Source organism: Dama dama, chromosome 7, assembly GCF_033118175.1.
Source record: "Dama dama isolate Ldn47 chromosome 7, ASM3311817v1, whole genome shotgun sequence".
Taxonomy (NCBI): domain Eukaryota; kingdom Metazoa; phylum Chordata; class Mammalia; order Artiodactyla; family Cervidae; genus Dama; species Dama dama.
The window spans coordinates 50,761,058-50,783,086 of record NC_083687.1 but is presented as its reverse complement, the minus strand read 5'-3'; the positions used below and the strand labels follow the sequence as shown (position 1 = coordinate 50,783,086).

The 22,029-nt window shown below is 48.8% G+C and overlaps 1 protein-coding gene across 6 annotated transcripts in view; it reads left to right on the top strand.

Moving 5' to 3' along the window:
• The window catches only part of FARS2 (phenylalanyl-tRNA synthetase 2, mitochondrial), a 295,539-nt gene that overhangs the window by 139,720 nt on the left and 133,790 nt on the right, over positions 1-22,029 (top strand). For all 6 annotated transcript variants that reach the window (XR_009693658.1, XM_061147689.1, XM_061147686.1 and 3 more), the window contains one exon: positions 18,295-18,455. Coding sequence is in view for 5 of the 6 variants with exons in the window: in XM_061147689.1 (XP_061003672.1) it covers positions 18,295-18,455 (161 nt within the window). In the remaining variant the exon portion in view is untranslated. The remainder of the gene's footprint in view (positions 1-18,294; positions 18,456-22,029) is intronic.

Genomic DNA, 22,029 nt, shown 5'->3' with positions numbered 1-22,029 from the left:
GGGCACGGAGTCTCACGCTCCATGGAAAGGCCGGAGAAACTCGAGCAGCCGGAGCGCAGGGCCCGAGCCTGTCTCAGCTTTGTGACCCCTATGCCGGGGAGGCCACCTGGTCACCCATCCAAGTCGGGGGCCTGTGGACTGTGGAGCAGAGCCTGACCTCACAGGGGAGCGGGCTCCCAGCCCTGCTCCCGAGGCCGCGTGAGGAGGGGCCCCCGCCGGGCAGCAGAACTCACGGAATGGCATCCCGGTGAAGGGGGTGGCCGCCTGTGCCTCGTCACAGCGGCCCAGCGCCCGGGAGCCCTCCTTCTGGACGGGCTTCCTTCCGGTGTGTTCAGGGCCGGCCGCCCAGGTGAGTCCCCTGCCTCTTGTCCTCCTCCCTGGGGCTGTGAGGCAGGAGCCCCTGGGACACAGCTATGCCCCCGGCCTCCCGGGCTCCGAGGGACTGAGACATGGGGTGAGAGGCATGGCGGTGACAGTGTCTACCTGCCCGGCCTACCCCGAACCCCGCCACGTGGCTGCACGTGCTGGTCAAAAGCAGCAAATCAGAGGAAAAGCAGAGGAAACAGTAACAGGAAGGAATAATAAAAGCCGAGGTGCAGGTGGTTTTACGTAAGAAGAGACTTAAGAAATCTTGGGATTTTTCTTGCCGAGGAAAATGAGGAGGGTGAAAGCAGTTATGCTGGGGGGAAAGGCCTATAAATTACATTTAAATAACTTTTCCCCAAAATATAAATCATGAAATTACATAAAATCATTTTGATTCATTATGTTAACATTAATAAATTTTAATTTTCAGGTGCATATGCCTAAAGGCCTCCAGGCTCTTAAGCACAAAATAATCGAAAAGCTAATTAATCACAAACAGGCAACTTTCCCAACTAAGTCTAAGAACAGTTCCAATTAAGAAATAATACCCTATCTACAAAGTAGAATGAAATACACAAACTGACAAGAAACTTAATTACAAGCCATAGAAACTGAGAAGAAAAATAGAGGAGACTCATTTCCCAGGCCAGGTAGCGTCTCCGGATGTGTTTGGAGGAGACACTGAAGGTGGCCCTAAATGGGCTTTTCTCTGTCCTCTTTGTCTTGTGGAGCCTCTTGAAGGCCATTGAATCTTGACTCAAACATCTCTCATCTCTTCCAGCTTTGACATTAAAAGAATGAGCACGTGAAGATCGTGCACACTTACTGGGCCTCCCACTTAAACCGTCCTTTATCTGCACCTGTCAGGGTCTTCAGCACATTCGCATCCCAGACGCCCAGCACGGCATCTGTAACCCAGGAGATGCTAAATCATGTTTGCAGCATAAGTGGAGGGGCACGTGATCGCTGGACAAATCTCTTCCTTGGCAGAGGACACAGTGAGGTAAAGCAAGCACACAGCAATGACTCCGTCCTTCGTGGGGAAGCCTGCAGGCCCCTCCGAGTTTCCTCCAGGATCCCGAGCTGTGTAGGTCTTGAGAGGTAGACTCAGAATAACCTATTAGCGACCCCAGGGAGGAGACAGGCCCTCCTCGTTTCATTTTGCTTTAATTCAGCTGATATTGATTGAGGTGCCTGAAGGTAGCCGCACATAATGGAATTGGAATTGCCTGGGAGTCAGAGGAGCAGAAGTGAATTCTAGCGCTGGCTCTGCCTCTAATTAGTCGTGTGACCTGTGTCCAGCCGGATCATAAGCCAGGTCACCCGTGGACCTCCTGGTTATGTAAGCAACTGAAATCCCTTTTCCTGCTTGGTGGGTTTCTGAGTCTGGAAACTCGGAGTGCTAACCCCCCTATTCTCATGGCGTCTTGTGGTTGCATGACTGTGGTGGTGGTGTTTAGTCCCTAAGTCCTGTCCGACTCTTTGCTACCCCGTGGACTATAGGCCGCCTGGATCTTCTGTCCATGGAAATCTCCAGGCAAGAATACTGGAGTGAGTTGACAAGCCCTTCTCCAGGGGCTCTTCCTTCACCCAGGGATCACATCTAGGTCTCTGGCATTGGCAGGCAGATTCTTTACCCTCTGAGCCACCAGGGAAGCCCTGCATGACTGTGTGGGTAAGCCAGAAAAGGCCGTAGATAAAGCATGTTTGGATTCTGGCAAAGCACTTGGGAAAGTCTCCTAAGATACCCTTATGAAAAGAATAGGGCTGGATCGTTCACTTAGATGTATCTGAAAATTGCTGAACGAACATCTGCAAAACGTCTTGATGAATGAACATGCATGCCCAGAAAGAAGTCTCCTGCTTCATTCCACAAGCCCCTGAAGCTGCCCCTCTGTTGTTTAGGGTTCTCAGCAAGCCCTGGGAGGAGTGAAAGTCATGCCTCCAGCTTTTCTTCTGAGAGCCTCTTCCATCTGTCTATGGAGGCAGCGGGTTGGCCAGGGTGACAAGAACGATGGCGATCCTCACTGTACCTCCTGTTTAGGAAGCAGTTCAGTTGAAGCTCCACTTCCGCAGTTCTCAGCCAGAGTGAGTGAACGCTGAGTCCTTGGGGCTCTTTGCTGTCTGAGTTGTCACTTGGCCCCCAGCCAGGTCCTTCCGTGTCCCCAGGATGGGGAAGGCTTTCTGAACCATTACAGATTCTTAAGAGTCAAGAAGAGATGATTCTGTGAGGTATATTTTAGGTTTGTAAAGATCTATCAATAGGTCAGACGTGATAAATTTTCTCTCTTCCTTCGATCATCTCTGATCTCCCACGTTACAGATGGGAAGATGCTTATAGGAAAGCAAAATAGGAAAAAAGTAAAAAAAAGGTAATGAAAATAAAGGATGGGGAAAAATCTAAGATTAAAGTGAATCTAGGAATGCCCCAGATATGTTTTGGTTTTTAGAAAATTCTGTGTATTACAAATTCACAAATACTCAGCCAAACTCTTAAATGAAGCACAAGTGATCTGCCAACCATCTAGTTAAAACAAATTGTGTGAATTATAATGAAATTCTTTCCAGCCAAGTACACATTTTTAATGGGAGGAAATGTACTTCAGAGGAACTTTTAAAAGGCACCAATCTGGGTCATCTCAGAGATATGCCTAGCCTTCCTCGCATAGTCATTCTGTAATGTTTTGTTGTTGTTGGTTTTGCTAAGTCATGTCCAACTCTTTTCTGACCCCCATGGACCCCCTCCAGACTCCTCTGTCCATGGGATTTCCCAGGCAAGAATACTGGAGTGGGTTGCCGTTTCCTTCTCCAGGGAATCTTCCCGACCCAGAGATTGAACTTGTGTCTCCTGAGTTGCGGGTGGTTTCTTTACCACTGAGCTACCTGGGAAGCCCCTGTTCTGTAATAGAATTTGGGGATTACCTAATTCAGGCCATTGTTTAAAAAGGGTTGGTGGCATTTAAAAGTCTAAACATCTCTGAAAGTCTGTTCTAAGTGTCTAAAAGTTTTTCAGTGTGAATGTAAAAATTCAGACCTTCAGAGTATTCACCCTACAGTTGGCTCAGGCTCTTCTGGCTGAAACGCAAGGTAATCATGCGTTCAGTTTGCAGAATGACTGCGTATTGCTGTGAGCAGCTCTGCATGGCGAAGAGTATTTTCCCTGAAATTTTGTGCCAACTCTCAACTCTTTCCAAATGTTTCGATACAGTCTTGCACTGACATCCCTTTATGTACAGTCAGGAAATTCAAACTGTACTTCATTAATTCTCCCCCCAAACCCCCCTTGACATTCCATGACACTTTTGCCAATAGGAATTCCTCGTGGAGTGATAGCCCACATGGAAAGAGCACCCCAGGTCCTAGCTGCAGACAGTGACTTTGGCTGATTCATGAAATGTTTATGGCCCATTTTGGATAAAGTAATCAGTGCTAAGATCCAGATCCAGCAGTGGGTTTTTGTTTCCCACATTGACAATTGTGTGTCTCTAACCATATCTTACATCTGATACGTCTTCATTTAAGGTAAGTTTATTGTGTCATCGTAAAATAAAAATAGTAGCAGAGAATATTTTAAAGTGGATTTGCATTTAGTAATTTAGTGCTCAGTGCCAAGTCACTCCAGCCGTGTCCGACTCTTTGCAACCTTAGAGCTGTAGCCCGCCAGACTCCTCCATCCTTGGGCCTCTCAGGTGAGAACACTGGAGTGGGTTGCCGTGCCCTCCTCCAGGGGATCTTTCCAACCCAGGGATCGACCCTGAGTCTGTTATGGCTACCTGCGTTGGCAGGTGAGTTCATTACCACTAGCGCCACCTGGGAAGCCCTTTCAGTAATTTACAGTATTGCTAATTACATTTGCCTAAGCACTCAGTTTCAAGGTACGGGCTCTTAGATCTTTAATTTAGTTTTCTGTTGGATATTATTCAGGGTAATTAAGCATGAGCTGCTGCCACTGAGAAACACCCTCAGAACCTGGGTAATTCAGCCCAACCAGAGTTCATGTCCGGAGAAGGCAATGGCACCCCACTCCAGTACTCTTGCTTGGAAAATCCCATGGATAGAGGAGCCTGGTAGGCTGTGGTCCATGGGGTCGCTAAGAGTCAGACGCAACCGAGCGACTTCACTTTCAATTTTCACTTTCATGCACTGGAGAAGGAAATGGCCACCCACTCCAGTGTTCTTGCCTGGAGAATCCCAGGGACTGGGGAGCCTGGTGGGCTGCCGTCTATGGGGTCGCACAGAGTCGGACACGACTGAAGCGACTTAGCAGCAGCAGCGGCAGAGTTCATGTCTTGCCCTCGTGGGGGCTGACACTTCTGTTTGGTAGCTCAGCATCGAAGACCCTCCCAGTCTGTGCCAGGCCATCCGCATGCTGGCTGCAGGGTCTGGGAGAGGAACCTCAAGGTGGCCCCCACCTCCTAGAAGCCACACTCCTGAGCTACTTGGGCCCCTCCCACGCTTCGTGGGCGAGAACCCATCCTCCGCCCTGAGGGACGGCGTCGGGACCAGAAGGAGCCCAGGGGCCATGTTTGCTGAGGGGTCTGTCCTCTGCCACGCCGCCTGGAAAGGAGTGGACAGCAGTAATAACAAGCAGCTACATTCTCAATCGTACAGGCTTTCTCAAATTTTAAACGAAGTTTAATGACAAATTTTATTTGATTGACGTGACTCGTTGACATAGCCGCATGAGCCGAGCTCTGTAATGGGGAACTGCAGGGACCCAGGTTATGGTGCTAGTTCTGCCTTTGTAAGTTGGGTACCTCTGTATTTGCCATCTAAATGACTTCACCTCTTTTCTCTTTGTATTTGAGATAATTAGCTCATACCATGGTCCCTTATAACTTCAAATTTTAAATTTCTTTATGCTACTCACGGTCTACCACAGGTAAATGTTTTCACAACCAGGCTCTGCACTGAAATAGATTGAGTATGTTTGCAGTCTGTCTTTGCATTCTTTCTTGTTAACCAAGGATATAAAATGTTCACTCAGGAACCCAGAATTTAAATGCACAACTCTGATTTCATTAGTACGCGTGCTGCTCTGAATCAGTTTAGTTCAGCGAAGATTTAGTTGTCTGGTGCTATGCATAAGCATTTTGCCGGGTGCTCGGCATATGAAGACGAGTAGATCCGGTGGGCTTCTGTTCTGGGGTAACTAGTACTCGAGCATTGGAGACAGATGTGCACAGATGAGTTCAGTGTGGTTTGGGAAGTGGGATGGTGGCTGGCCCAACAGTTAATGGAATATGACTCTGTGCTCGGCATAGCTTGGGAGGTAGGTAGGGGCATCTGAGCTGAATCCCAGAAAATTAACACAGTAAGTTTGAAAGAGCATGGCACATGGGGAAAAGCTTCAAGCCTCTTGTTGGAACTGGAGCTGTCCTGTCCAGCGTGGCTGCCACTGGCCAGGTGTAGCTGTCATGCATGTGGGATGCAGTTCAAACGGAGATTCCTTTAAGTGTGACATATATACCAGGTTTCAAACACTGAGTTCAGAAATGAATGTAACCTATCTCATGAATACTTTTAAAAGAAACATTGGTTACATGGTGAAATGAATATTTTAGATACAGTAGGTTAAGTATGTTAATTAATTCCACCTCCCCCTGCCCTGCCGTTGTCAATGTGACTACTAGAAAATTCAAACCGCCTGCGTGGCCTGTGTTCTGTTTCTGTTGGCTGAGGCTGTTCGAGGGCATCGCTTGTGGAGGAGGACATGGCCGGAGTTGCTGGGACCCTTCACTGTCCACTTGAAGCTATCACAGCATTGTTAGCCAGCTGTATTCCAATACAAAATTAAAAGTCTAAAACCAAATATCTAATAATGCAAAAAAAAAAAATCACACAAGAAAGTGGATTACCAATATTGCAAACTGAGTCTAAAAGATTTTACTCTGTTGTCTTAAATTCTTTTTATCAGATACCTAGAGTAAATAGACTTCTAACTTAAACAGTGTTGATCACGTGGTGCAATGAGTATTTTAGACGTACTAGATTAAGTGTATTAATACAGTTAATGTCACCTGTGTTTCTCCCCGCCTTTGCGCAGTGTGGCACTGGAACGTTTAAACCTCCCTTCACGGCCCCGCGGCCTGTTTCTGTTGGATGAGGCTGTTCTGGGGCAGAGCTTGTGAAGGAGGGTGTGGTCGGGGTTGCTGACGGACAGGGGGTGGGTCGGGGGGTGGCTTGGGTGCTGCTCTGTAGTCAGCTCAGCCTTTATCTGTTTAAGCTGGAGAGCTTTCCATGGCAGAGTCGCGGTCCGTCGTGTGTGCATTTTAGCCCCGGGCTTCGTGGTTGATGGGGCTTCCCAGGTGGTTCAGCAGTCAAGAGCCCACCTGCCAACGCAGGAGATGTGGGTTCCATCCCTGGGTCGGGAAGGTGCCCTGGAGGAGGGCACGGCAACCCACTCTAGTGTTCTTGCCTGGAGGATCCCACGGACAGAGGAGCCTGGCGGGGCTGCAGTCCTCGGGGGCGCAGAGTCGGACAGAGCTGAGCGACTAGACAGCAGCGAGCGGATGGCGCTGTGCCGGCTGGAGGCCGGAGGCCGGGTTTCTCGCCAGGTGGCGGGCGCCGCCATCCCCAGAGGGCCAGAGAGGGGCTGCGTGCGGGCAGTGGCAGTAACGACGGAGGTCAGCAGTTGGCGTTCGGAACAGGGAGTCAGGGCTGATTGCCGGGCCTCTGTCTGGGGTGACTGGTGGGGCGGCGGCATCACAGGCTGAGGCTTTCCCGTTTGGAGAAGCAGGCTCTGTACCGGGGAGGGGGACGCTGCGTGCAGGTTGACATGATTGGCTGCCGTACGTCGGCAGCTGCTTGGGTTGACAGAGCCAAAGCTCCGGCAAGAGGTCAGGGCTGGAGAGGGAGGCTTGGGAGTGCCCAGGTGGCCACCAGACAGCGGGATTCTGTGTGATTACGGAGGATGGGGAGTGGGGAGGACGGGAGGCAGTGGTGGTCCCCGGAGCGCGTGTACTGAAGGACCCCCGGAGCGGGACCCTGGACAGGCGGGGGCCTTGCCCTGGGCAGCCTTACCTCCAGAGCCGTGAGAAGGGAGTTGTTAATGTCTCGTAACCACCGGTCTATGGTGCTTTGTTAGAGTAGCCTGAACTCAGCCCCAGGAGGGAGCTTTGACCTTGGCAGCTGGGGTTCCTGTCGGTGGCGGTTTTTGCGAAGGTCAGTCCTGATAGAACAGAGTGTGGAGGCCACAGTGCCAATCAACGCGATCGTACCGAGGTGTTTCCAGGGGCTGGAGACTGGACTCAGTGAATGTCAACTGCCCTTTCCAGAAGCTTGTCCAAAGGGAAGGGGTAACATGTGCTAGGAGCCGGGTTCCAAGAGTTTGAAGGGAGAGCTTTCAACACGTAGGTTGGTTGGAGAGAGGGGTGGTGGTTTTGAATGCCATTTGCTGGGTGAAGCTTGGACGTGGAGATTTCCCCAGCAGTCCTGTGCCCACGGCCCGGGCAGGAGGTGTATAGTAAGGGAGTGCTGCGTATTCCAGGTTCCCTTTTTCTCTGCTGCACTCTCAACGACCACGTGACTCTCTGAGCCCGGTCCCCGATGTCAGTTTAAAGAATAACGAAATAGAATAGGGGTCCCTTTGTGTTCTCAGATTTAGTTGACCCCACTATGGGGTTTATTCTGTTATGTCTCACTGGATGCATCCGGTGTGGTCTTCACCGTGAGCTCCCCTGAGAAAGTGGATGATTTGTCTGTTCATAGTTTTCCCGTGTTGCTTCGAATAAGCCAGTGAGATCAGAAGAGTGAATTCAAGCTCAGACGCTGTAACCATCACCCAGGTGACTTTCTTAGAATTCAGTTTTGCTTCCTGTTGGAGTGACCACTGTTTGGGTCTTCCTGCCAAACAGTCCCGGCCAGCTCCCCACGACACCCGCTTCCTGCCAAACAGTCCCGGCCAGCTCCCCACGACACCCGGCTGTTAGCAGTTTCAGGAGGAGGTGGCGACAGTTCCTCGTGACCATAGACAGAGATGTGCTCAGTGACCCTGCCGCCCCCAGGGGTGAGCGGAATCTGAGGATCCTGAAGTCAGTCCAGAGAGGAAGCCGCCTGCCGTGGTGCTGCTGCTGGCAGAGGTTTCTTTAAGAAGGTCTTTGTTGGGGTTTGTAAGGCCTGAGTGTAGGCATCGCAGACAAGCCGTGGCCGCCCCCCGTGTCGAGAGGCACGAGCCCTCGGCCCTGGCTCCTGTTGGGGACAGTCACATCCAGCTCACAGTGGCCCCGTTACGGCAGTACTCGGGTCTCTTGCCTTTAGACCAGATCGCACAGTTCCTTCTCTATTTGGCAGCGGGTGACGGATGTGACCAGTTCTGCCCCTGTCCTTGAAGGGCACATTTTGAAAATTATTATTAAGAAAACTTATCAAGCATTTCTACAGAGTCCAGAGAATACTACAGCAGATTCTCTGTTCACAACACCAGCTCACGAAATGACACGAGAGAGAGGCCCGGCGGCCTGGCAGCAGGGGTGACCTGTGCCCGCCCACTTTCTTGTCTGTGGTTCTGATTGCCGGGCCGCAGCATCTGCCAGTTGGACGAGTGAGAAATGATGAAGCCATGCTTTTTCGAATTATCTCTGGAGTTCCTGGGAAAAGACAACACGAAGAGGATAAGTTTGCAAAGAAATAGAGCTCCCCAAGGAAGTAAGTTATTGATTAAAAATTCATGACAAATGTATTAAAACTGAAAATGAGAAAATATCGACGGATACATATGTTAGTGACCCAGAATATTTTGATTGTCCTCTTCGATTTTGATTGGTCACTGAGTGATGGATTTGGCCGCTGCCCTCAAGGGAGGCTGTGTGGGCTTACGTTTGACAGATGCTGTTTACCAGGAAGAGGGATGGCCACGCACCTGCTTCTCTTCTGATAGAATCACATCAGATACAAGCTCAGGTTCTTAAAGGCTTTACTTTGGAAAAAAAAACAAACATATTCTTAGGAGTTCTTAGAAATCCTTTCTTTCCCTTTGTAATTTTTTTTTTTTTTTTTTTTTTTGCATATGGGATCTTAGTTCTCTGACCATGGTCTCTGGTTCTCCATTCTCTCTGGGTCACCTGTTTTAGTGCTAAGTTCCTTAGACTTTCAAGGTTGTTTTGGTTTTTTTTTCTTATAATTTAGCAATTTCTTGTTTACTGAACCATCGCACAATTTGCTCAGTCGCTCAGTCGTGTCTGACTCTGCAGCCCCATGGACTGTAGCCCGCCAGGCTCCTTTTCTCCATGGGATTCTGTAGCAAAAATACTGGAGTGGGATGCCATTCCCTTCTCCAGGGGAGTCTTCCCAACCCCGGGAATGAACCTGAGTCTCATGTCTCCTGCATTGGCAGGCGGGTTCTTTACCAATGAGCCACCGGGGAAGCCCTTGCACAGAGAAGGAGCACCGTTTTCCTAGTAACAGTTTGTAAGTAGTGGGCTCTCTATAAATCTCCTCCAGAGTTTATTTGGAATGTTTATACTGAGCTAGCAAAATTATTTTTGTAGGACAAGGAGAAGTGGCATTGATCCCCAGAGTCTGGTGCCACTCAGAGGTTATATTGTTTTTCAGTGAGTCCAGATTCCTCTGTTGCATCAGAAAGTCAGGGCTGATTAATTGTCAGGATAGACCGGGGCTGTGCTGAGCTAACAGAGGCCCTCCTGAAATCTTAGTGGTTTGATCCACTGACAGTGTCTCTCTCTGTGTCAGAGAGAGACGTCTGTGGAGTCCTCCGTCCACAGCAGTGCCATGTGGAATGTGTGGCCCCCAGGGCCCCCGCAGCAGGGGAGGAGAGACTGGAGGGTCTCCAAGGAGTGGGGGGTCTCGCTTCCGCCCACTTCAGTTCCAGGGACCAGAGCTCAGTCACGTGGCCCCCAGGCTGTCCTGGCGGGTCCAGGGTGCTGAGGATGACGCAGGGCTTGGTTTCCACATAGCGTTTCCCCCACGGACACCCTTCTTACTGGCCTGGATGTGACCGGCCAGTTTGCTGATGAAAGGCACAGTCTGTGTCATCGTTCCGACTACCGATTTGGTCTGATTCACACATTATGTCACAGAACTTCCATGTGCTTACACCCGTGGGACTGTGTTTTTAGCTTTGCCCACCGATAGCTTATTTTTATCCAGCTCTGTTCCCATGTCCGTTTAAGTTCCCCCTCCATCTGCTTTAATCTCTCAGATTTTGTAGCCAAATGGCTAAAAATGCCTCAGATCCCTTGGGAAGAAGAAGGGAGACATCGGGCACATTTAATTCCCATGCTCCTATTTCCTTATTCTATTCCCTGTCTCTTTCATTCGGTTTAATATTATACTCTACTCTCTTTGGGGTCCAGAATAAAATATTTGAATATTTCAGCTATTTCTGCGTTACCTAGAGGCCGAGAAGGCAAGAGCAAGCCTGGGGGTTTGGGAGGCAGAGGCCTGCGGGAGGCGGTTTGCCTGAGAGAGGGAAGGACGAGTAAGCCGCTTGCAACGCGGCAGCCAGCGAGCCGGGCTCAGCAGGTGTAAGCCCCAAGATGGTTTTGTTTTTCACACCACTGCCTTCAGCAGGTTCTATCTAATCTTCCTCGTCCAGGGTGAGGTTTCAAGCAGATCTCAGCCTTCTTGGTTGTTTTCAAGGGCGGTCCGGTCTGATGGCACAGCTTCCGTCTTCCATCCAGCTTAACGCTGTTTCCTTCCCTGGGCGCAGAAGGGGGCGCAGGGGTGGGAGCTGGAAGGGGGGTGACGGGGCAGCGGGGGCAGGGGAGGGGAGAGGGGGGCAGGGAGGGGAGAGGGGGGCGAGGCCGGGAGAGGGGGGCGGGGAGGGGAGAGGGGGGCGGGGGAGGGGAGAGGGGGGCGAGGCCGGGAGAGGGGGGCGGGGGAGGGGAGAGGGGGGCGGGGGAGGGGAGAGGGGGGCAGGGAGGGGAGAGGGGGGCGAGGCCGGGAGAGGGGGGCAGGGGAGGGGAGAGGGGGGCGGGGGAGGGGAGAGGGGGGCAGGGAGGGGAGAGGGGGGCGAGGCCGGGAGAGGGGGGCAGGGGAGGGGAGAGGGGGGCGGGGGAGGGGAGAGGGGGGCAGGGAGGGGAGAGGGGGGCGAGGCCGGGAGAGGGGGGCGGGGGAGGGGAGAGGGGGGCGGGGAGGGGAGAGGGGGGCAGGGGAGGGGAGAGGGGGGCAGGGGAGGGGAGAGGGGGCGAGGCCAGGAGAGGGCTTCTGTCACCGGAGAGCTGAGCGTGGCGCTGGTGGCTTTCGGGAGTGGCCAGTGTCCAAATGCTGACTTCTGTTTTCTCAGAGGACTAAGATCCCGCTAGCTGCACGGCCAAAAAGAAACAGCTTGACGTCAGCCTAGAGGTCCTGAAGGCAACTGAACTGTGTGTTCGGGCCCGCCTTAAAGGCTGACTCTTCTCTGGATGTAGCTGGTCACTAAAGAGATGGTCTCCCGCTGTAGAGACCACAGACATGCCACTCTGTAAACTGTAGACTGTGGGAGCAAGCTGAGGAAGGAAATAGCATCTTTATAAGATACTCCTGTTGATTGATTTTCTTTTTGGAAAGGTCAGAGAATACATCCACTGCAGTGAAACGACCTAATTAATGCTGCTGCTCCTAAGTCGCTTTAGTTGTGTCTGTCCGACTCTGTGCGACCCCATAGACGGCAGCCCACCAGGCTCCCTGGGATTCTCCAGGCAAGAGCACTGTAGTGGGTTGCCATTTCCTTCTCCAGTGCATGAAAGTGAAAAGTGAAAGTGAAGTCGTGTCCAACTCCTCACGACCCCATGAACTGCAGCCCACCAGGCTCCTCCGTCCATGGGATTCTCTAGGCGAGAGTACTGGAGTGGGGTGCCATTGCCTTCTCTGACCCGATTACTGTCTACCCAGTAACAGCCAGGCATGAGCTCATCCGGCTCTCGTGTGCTGACAGGGGAGGTGGATGCTGAGGGTGGACAGATGCAGGACACAGTTGATGTCGGGGATGCGATTTTCCATCTGGTCTCAGTGGAGGCAAAGAGGTGCTTCTCAGCTTTTCCTCTGGGGATGGAATCCTGTTTGATTTTTAGTGTGTTTTATATGTCATCTTCTAATTATGTTTCAGATAATGATAAAGAGAGATGCAATGTGGTTCTGAGAGTAAATCTTAAAAGGCTCAGTGGCTCCTTTATCTACTGCCGAAAACAACTCCCACCAGGAAAGAGGGTTCCATTAATTGTCATTACTCGGGAATTATGGAATTAGAGCTGCTGACGTTTCTTTTATCATTGGTATATTTAAGTGACAGTGGCATTACTTACTCTAAATTAAGTTCCTTTCACAGTTAAAAAATTACAACAGTGTGACAAGAAATAGAGCACTATTAACTTTTATTTTGGAACGCCATCTTTCTAGCGGAGATAAAAGCGCAGTTTCTCAGACCAGAAGGCAGGAAGGGTCATTCCTTGGCTCTGTAACAGAAGGAAATAGGTAAGTGCATCCAAGTTAATTCTCCAGGAGTTTCAGTGAGGGGATGGAACATTCAAAGGGTTTCCTGGGTGGCTCAGTGATAAAAGAACCCGCCTGCAGTGAGGGAGACGTGGGTTCAATCCCTGGGTCGGGAAGATCCTCTGGAGACGGGCATGGCAACCCCCCATGCCAATTTTAAAGGATAAAATTGCTATATTTTGGTGGCCAGTCAAAGGGAGATATAGGAGGTAGGATATGAGTCCTCGGTTGATTATACTCCAGTCAATATATTTAGATTTTTGTTGTTATTGTTTAGTCCCTAAGTGAGTCCAGCTCTTTGCATCCCTATGGACTGCAGCAGGCCGAGCTCCTCTGTCCTCTGCCATCTCTCAGAGTTGGCTCAAACTCACGTCCACTGAGCAGGTGATGCCATCCAACCATCTCATCCTATATCACCCTCTTCTCTTCCTGCCCTCAGTCTTTCCCAGCATCAGGGTCTTTTCCAACGAGTTGGCTTTTCACATCAGGCGGCCAAAGTACTGGAGCTATTCTTTAGTTTTTAACTCTTCGTAAATGCTAATCAAGGCATGACTGTTCCCTTTATGTTTTCAAAAGGTTCTAGACTACCCTGTACTGTTATCAACTTGGTCAATTCAATTCCGTTTCATGTTTCTGCTGCCATATGTTTTCCCCTTGTTGGAAGGATATGGATTTTTAGGACATAGGTCCCTAAAGGAAACTGGAGACATGATAAGGAGAATTCTGGCTGGACACAACCATGGGGCATTGGTTCAGGCACTGCCGGTTAGCATTTGCACCAGAAATGGCTAATGAGAAGTAACGGGCAGCTCTGCGCATGCAGCTCAGGGAACGCTGCTCCATGCCCTGTGCTGACCTCAGTGGGAAGGGAGTCTGAGAGCAAGGGGTGATGTGTGTGCGCGTGCAGCCGATGCGCCTTGCTGCCTGGCAGACACCAGCTCAATTGCAAAGCAGCCGTCGTCCAAAAACTTCTTTAAAAAGACCCATTAAAAAAGAACGACAACAAAAAAGCTTCCATTACAGTGCTGATTAGAATCCAGCGCAGCTCAGGCCATATGAAGGAGCACGGTTTTCATGGCCTGTAGAGGCTAGACACCGTCTCTTGCCGTCCGTGGTAAAGTTCTCTTCAAAGAGGTCTGCCTTTGGACCCTGTGAAGGATTTGTCGAGAGAAGCGTGCAGAGCCGAGGTTATATACAACTGGAGAAAGTTTTCAGGCGGGAGATCAATCTCTGGGCTCAGCTTGAACAGTCAGTCATCCGGTGACAAGCCTCTGAGGAAGCAGTTCAAGAATTGTAGCTGGAACGCGCGGGATCAAGGACTCAGTCCGTGACGGGAGAAAAGCAACCAGAATTTATGTAGCTGCACTGGCCTTCCTAGGCCTGCCTGCGGACGTGCGTGGCACACTGGGATGCTGTGGGCCTTTGTCCCTGTGTGGCTGTCTTCACAACTAACGGTCAAGGGCAGTGGAGGCTTTTTGTCCCAAACTGCTGCTCCACTTGGGCCCCGTCAGCTCACACTGCAGGCCCCTGTGCAGGGGTCAGGACCACTGTGAAAGGCACCCTCAGAGGGACGGAAAGCCTTCAGAAAAGCCTGCTGATATATTTAAGCAACCACTTATGTTGCAAATCATCTTATTAGCTTTCATGGAATAATGACAAAGTCCATCAGGAAACTAGCAGTTACAAAGCAAAAAGCATACAAACATAAGTGGAACGGAACTCTCTGATGTTTTGAAATACTTTGAACAGAGCCTCTTGAAGTTAATGTTTCATTGGATATATACTTCAAGAAAAAAAAAAATAGATTTCAGTCCCAGTGTCTGTGTGATCTTGCTAAAGTGGTGTTTATCTTTTAAACACAGCTAATAATACCAGTCTGACATCCCCTATAGGGTCGTTGTGAGGATCAGAATGAAGATAATAGAGGTGAAGTACTTTGTAACTGGTAAAGTTCTATAAAATATGAATGCTAATTGCTAGGTTGTTTCAGTGCTTCTTGTCACAGTTATTTTGGGAAAGTGTCAGTTCATTGAGCCAAAGAATTCCTAGAGATCAGCCCCTATTGACAGGGAAGTACTTAACATAATAAAAATATTTTTCCAGTATGTAGTTGTTTAAAGTTTTAATTTGACCCTTGGCTTTGCCTGGTGGCTCAGACAATAAAGAATCTGCCTGCAATGCAGGAGACCTGGGTTTGATCCCTGAGATTCCCTGGAGGAGAACCCGCTGCAGTGTTCTTGCCTGGAGAATCCCAGGGACAGAGGAGCCTGGCGGGCTACAGTCCATGGAGTCCCAAAGAGTCAGACGTGACGGAGTGACTAACAGTGTTCACTTTTGCAGCAAAGCAGCCTACGAGAGGAAACGGTGGGGTGCAGGCTTCAGTCGCTGGGGAAGAAAGTGAGATGGAGGGAGGGGGATTGGAGCGGAAACAGCTCAGATGCTGGGTCCCGGAAGCCGCGGCCCAGGCCTGCCGCTGACCTGTCTGGATGAGGCCCGGTGATGGTGAAAAAGGCAGGGGGAGGGGACAGGACATTCCGTTTCCCTGTTATTCCTTCTTTTGTGTCCCAGTTCGCTTCTTTCTGAGATGTCTTTTCAGAAATAGCATCTCGCATATCGCCTCATACTGTGATAGATAAACTCTCTCACGGATTTAAACTTAAAGTCACTGCCTGTATCAAAAACTTCATTTTGAAGTATGAACTTGTTCCTAATAAGACCCGTTTAAATGAAGTCAATAAGTTAAAAAGTGGAAAAATCTCTGAGCCCCGCCTTCCTGCCGCTCACTCCCTTCTCTGTGTGTGAGCCCGAAGGAAGCTGGGCCAGCCCCTCAGGGGTGTGAGTGATGGAAGCCAGCCTCGGGCCCCAGCCCGCGGATCAGACGCTGCCCACAGAGTCTGACAGCGAACAGTAAATGCTACAAAGGTGAAAAGTTGGGGAGTCTTGGAAGGTGGTATTCTCTGAAGAAAACAGAGCAGGGTACGGGGATTTGTTGCTGAAAATCCTTCTAAGAAGACCAGCGTCTGTGTAAAACCAAAACAAGATGAGATAAGAGTCTAGAGAGGGGGACGTTCAAAAGCAGGAAGAGGAGGAGGAGGAGGAGGACACCTAAATTGCCTCCCATCTGGAACGTTCTGTTTAACTGAGAGTGCTTCTTTCCAGTCAGTTTTCTGCTCCACAGATTCTCATTTACTGGAACCCTCCAGTACTAGAATATAGGAAAAAAGGAAAAAAAAAAAAACTGCCTTAAAACCCTGTCAGCCCAGGAGGACCCAGCAACAAATTCCCGCCGAGGAGTGCCAAAGGCCTGAGAATTAGACCTGCCCGGGTGACGACACCTGTCTAGTTACGGCTCTCTTTCATCCATGAAGGATTTGAGGTGCTGTGTAAAAGTACGTACAGGAGGATGGAGTAAGTAGTTCAGATAATCAGGACGAAGAGGATGTAAGTAAGAAAATAGAAATGGGACAAGAGACGCACAGAGCCACATTACCGTTCTCAGTGGGGACTGGTAAGGATGGCTGTATGCTTCCACGGGGCGGAGTGAGGGGTGAGTTAGGATCAGCTATGTGAAGTCGAGATACCCTCACACTGAAAACGATCCAGTCGTTCAGGAGAAGAAAAGAAGCTTTTCCTGTTCCCATTTTCTCAGACCTGAGATCAGTGTATTTCATGAAGACTCGTCGGGACGACTCAGTGACCCTGTGACCAGCGCTCTCGACACGCAGCTCCAGGCGCCTTCCTAACGTGATGGGCCGGACAGCTCAGTGGTGGTGGTTTAGTCACTCAGTCGTGTCCAACTCTTGCGACACGACCCTTGTGCTGCGGTTTCAGGTCCCGACGGGATGGCCCCTTGCTGGCCTGCGTCCGGGGTCCTCTCAGGCCTGTCCTCACTGGCAGCCAGGAGGCCCCGAGTCACACCCACCCTGGGTTTTTGTATATTGTGATCTTCCTAAATTCATCTCTTGGTTACCTTTCAAATATGATGCGTGCCTGCTTAGTCGCTTCAGTCGTGTCTGACTCTGTGCAACCCCATGGACTGTAGCCTGCCAGGCTCCTTTGTCCATGGGATTCTCCAGGCAAGAATCCTGGAGTGGGTTACCGTGCGCTCCTCCAGGGGATCTTCCCAACCCAGGGATGGAACCTCCTTCTCTTAACTTCTCCTGCATTAACAGGTGGGTTCTTTACCACTAGCTCCACCTGGAGCTCCGCCTGGAACAAAGGAGGCCCTTTGTTCTTACAACCTCCCCAGAATAAACAGAAATTATTTCATTCAGCTATGAAAATTTTTACTGAAATGTTTCTTCTCACGCGTTATATAAAAGGCATATATAAAAGTCTGTCCTTCACTCGCCCAGTTACTTCCCTTAAAAAGACAGACGACTACTGCTTTTTTTTTTTTTCTAGCCATAATATTCCACTGTATGGATATAGTAGGGTTTATTCAACCAGCTTCCTATTCACGGATACTTAGGTTGTTTATTGTCTCGCTATAAACAGTGCTCCAGCAAACTGCCTTATACATTCATAACTTCCTGTATGTAGGAACAACCTGGTAGTGAAAGTGGCCGTGTGGTGTGTCTATAATTCTGAGGATGGCAACAGCGCCACGCTCCTTAGGTCTGGGGGTTGAAAGCCCGCATGTGCGCCTGCTCTCAGCATATGGAAGGTCGTGGTTTCTCATGGTTTTGGTGTCAAGTATGCAATGAAATGTCTTTATTTTTGCCAGTCGGATAAGTAAAAAATGGTAACTTAGTGCACTTTTTGTTTTTCTTAAGTAAGCTTTTGATTTGCTTAAGAATCATTTTTTTCCCTTTTTGTGCATATCTTCATATTCTTTGCCCGTCTGAATAATGAGATTGTTATTCTTTTTCTTACCTATTGTTAGGGACTGCGTGTCGTTCTTATCTTGCTCTAGGAAAGTTTCAGTGGGTAAGGAAGCCGGTGAGGGTAATGAATGAAAGAAGCAAAGCTAAGAACTAAAAACTGCTGCATGTGAAATAGGCTCAAGTACAATGAACCTACTGCTCTTTCAGCTGCAAATAAATGCTGGGCTTGGATGGTTGGTTTTATCTATAATATTTATAATAAAATATAAAGGATTTACTAACTAAGGAAAAAAGTCTGACTCACAGAGCAACATTAACATTCCACCTATCTTTATTATTTTTTATTTGCAAAGACAGTGCAGAAATGTTTTAAACATATTTTAAAACAATTAACCTTATAATCCTTGAACATCACATTTTATTATTATTTTTTACATTACAACCCTTATTTGTCCCCATGTTAAAGAGTGGTGTCATAGTACATACCATATTCGGACAGACGTTTTTTATGAGCTCGTGATGAACATGCACTGGGTAAGCGCACCTTGCCCCTGCCTGGCGCCGCTGCGGCCCTGTCCGGTGTCAGGAGTGGGATGTCTGATGCCAGGAGTGGGAGGACCTGTGGCCTCTCGTGCCCTTTGACCCTCTGTCTCGTCTCCCGTCCCCACTGCAGCCGGAGCTCAGGACCGGATCGGCTGGGCCTTCGGGCTGGGGCTGGAGCGGTTGGCCATGATCCTCTACGACATCCCCGACATCCGCCTCTTCTGGAGCGAGGACGAGCGCTTCCTGAAGCAGTTCCGCGTGCAGGACATCAACCAGCAGGTGACGTTCCAGGTGAGCGATGGGGAGTCCCCTCCCCGTGAGCACAAGGGACGGGGTCACGCACCGTGAAGAGAATCAGTGAGTGCAAAGGTAATGTCACCTTGCAACGCGCTTTCGACCGAGATTCATAGACACACAGGACCTCCATGGACCTTCTGAAATTATATACTGATAAAAGGGGATTTATCAAGCCTGTTAGTCTAAGCAGGGAACCAACTTTGGGCTTCATTAATGTCTGTTTTCCATGAAATAGCCATCTTTATCACTGATGATACTGTCACAGTTCGGTTTTTTGGGAGTTTTTTTTTTGATGCTACCTAGACACATTGACTTTTTTATGATTAGTGTTTGAAGTGTACATTTTTTTCATCATTTTATTTTCAGTTTCTGTCTTTATACTAAAAGCATGTCTCTTGTAAACAGCTGGGTCTTTTTGTAAACCCATATTTAATTGGGTGTTGACTCTTTCTTACACTCAGTGTATTCCATGGGACATTCTTGGGGTTAATTTTTATTATCTCTTTAGTTCTTACCCATTTTCCTTTTCTGTTCTTTTTCTTTACTTGGAAATTGAGATTTTGTGCAGGGGGTTGTTTGTTTTTGTATTATATTTTATTACTCTATTGCTGTTTCGTTTCTCAATTTTATATTATTTTTAAGTGGTTATTCTAGATTACAATATGCATAATTAATTCATCACACTTTACCATGAGTAACCAAAGAGTATTACAACTCCATGAAATATTTAATGTTACAATACTGTAATTCTATTTACTCTTTCTTTTTCTTGTATTATTACTGTCCTATTTTATTTCTCTGTATATTATAATCCCACAATACATTGCTCTGTTTGCTTCAAATAGCCATTGTCCTTCAAAGAAATTTAAAACTATATTTTCCTTGATATTTGCCCATTGCTCACTGCCCTTCATGATTTTTCTCAGTATTCATTTTCTGTAAGTCTGAAGGACTTACTTTACCATTTCTTGTAGTGCAGCATGAATTTTCCCAGCTTTTGTTTGGAAATGCCTTTGTTTCATCTTTATGTTAGTAATATTTTCATGGATATAGGTGTCCAGGTTACCAATATTTGTGCATGCTTTTTTTCCCTCTTAGTTCTTTAAAATGTGTCGTTTCATTGCCTCTGTCTTTTCACTTTGGTTTTTGGCAGGTTGACCTGTGTGTGACTTCCTGTCTTACTGTCTTGCTTGGGACTTCAGTGTGTTGAATTAGTGATTTTCAGCCCTCTTTGAAAAGCCTCACATCTCTTCCAACAGCTCTCTCTTCCTTTGCCCTTCAGACTGTGACCGCCCGTGTGTCAGCCCGTTTGCATTTGTGCCGCAGAACTCTGGTGCCCAGGGTGTGCTTCTTCTTATTGGGTTTTCCCCACTGTGTGCTTTATCTTGGGTAGTTTTTCTCGTCTTGTCTTTGGTTTCCTTGTCTTCTCTATTGTGTCCATGTAACCACCAAGCCCCTCCAGTGCGTTTTCATTCTAATTTTGTACTCCTCACTTCTCCAGTTTCTACTTGCGTCCTTTTTAGGGTTTTTATGATTGATGAAATTCTCCATCTTTTCATCCATCTTGAACAGTTTCCCCTAAATTCTTCAGCATGTTCATCACGGTGACTTTTAAGTCTTGGTCTGTTATTTCCAAGCTTTCAGTTCTCTGTTGTTCTCCTTTTAGTCTTCTTTTCTTCTTGGTTATGGGTGACATTTTCCTGCTTCTTCAATCGTCTTGGTTTTTAAATGTTGGCAGCTTGTAGCCTCAGGAAGCCTTACCCTTTCCCCGGGCAGGCAGTGAAGGCAATGAAGCCAGATCCCTTTGTCATAACCAGGAGTCGAACTGGATTTCGTTGTCTCCTTAAGTTTGTGTAAGAAACTTAACTTCTGATGGAGCAGGGGGTGGTGATGGGGGACAGTTAGGATTTGATAGCTGAGACAGTAGATCTCTGTAAAATGCTTTGTGAATTATAGATCACAGAGAGCTACTTCCTAATGACTCCCTTATAATTAGTATCTATTGACTATATTGTGTCAGTTTCCCGTGGCTAATGTTACAAATTACCACAAAGCTAGCAGGTTCAACCCACATGTCTCTATATTTTACAGCCCCGGAGGTCAGGAATTCACAGTCAGTCTGCCAGGCTCAGGCTGAGGGGCAGTGGGGCTGGTGCCCCTGGAGGCTCCAGGGGAGACCCTCTCCTCCTCCTGCCTGGGTCAGCTTCCGGGGCCTACCGCGATCCTTGACCCCTGACTGCATCGCACCGCGTCCCTCCCTTTCCTTTCCCATGTGGCCGCTCTGCCTTCCCTCCGCACATTTGTCTCTTCTCACAAGAGCCCTTGTGACAAGCTTATCTCCACACACTAAGATTTTTCTTCAGCACATCCGTGAAGTAGTCTTTGAGTGTCAGGTAACAGATCCATGGGTTCCTCGGATGAGGAAGTGGACATCTTCGGGGGTCGTTTTTCAGCCCATCACATACACTTTTCTTTTTTTAAAAAAAGCATTGTTTGTTTGTTTGGCTGCGCTGGGCCTTGGCTGTGGCATGCGGGGTCTTCAGCTGTGACGCGTGGTTTCTAGTTCCCTGACCAGGGGTTGAACCCGGGCCCCCCTCCCTTGGGAGCGCAGAGCCTTAGCCACAGGACCACCAGGGAAGTTCCGCATATACCTTTATCTGTTCCGTTTCCATCATGGCAGATTGCTTGCTTCAGATAGAAGAGAGGAGATTTTGTTGTTAGGTGTAAGTAATATAGATAATAGGAGAGTGTGAGCAGTTTCTGACCATTTGTGTGGCGAGGTCGTGCGTCTGTACATGAAGGAAATAGGGACTCCTTTCTCACTTAATGACCGTGGGCTGTCTGAGGAAGAACATGTAACATGACTATAAATGATGGTGAGGCTGAGCCTGAAGGCAGCGACAGTGAGAGGGCAGGTCTGCTGTCGGCCCCGTCGTCTCTGAGGTCGGTCGTAGTTAGATTCCTGGGAAGCCATCAGTGAGTCCTTGGTCTCCCTGGGGTACCAGGCATCAGCTGCGAGCACCCTGCTCTGTGAGGACTGGGGGTTTCTTACGGCCAGGGTTGGCCATTTTCCCTTGTTTTGTGTCTTCCCGCGGTCATGGTTCAGTGCCCCGTACTCTGTGCATTAATTTATTTAGTGCCTTATAACACTTGTCATTTGTTGAGTGCTGGGTACAAGTCATGGGACTAGACACTTTGCCTGTGTCATAGCTTTCATTCTTCACAATCTGATGGGGGTGAAGTCTATTAACCCATTGTATAGACAATGAAACTGAGTCTTGGAGCCAACAAGGAGCTCAGCCCCAAGAACTCTGCTAGCAAGTTACAGAGCTACGATTTTCACTAAAGCCGACTCCAGGGCGCTCCTAACATTGAACTGGTAAAATTTTGTTTCCTAGACGAAGCACCACTCTGGAGTCAATGAGATGAAATGCACAGTTTCTGACTTCAAGCTGTTTTCAATCTAGAGAAGGAGATAGATTTATCAAGAGATGGCTTCCCCCATGTCTCAGTGATAAAGAATCCACCTGCACTGCAGAAGACACTGGTTCCACCCCTGGGTTGGGGA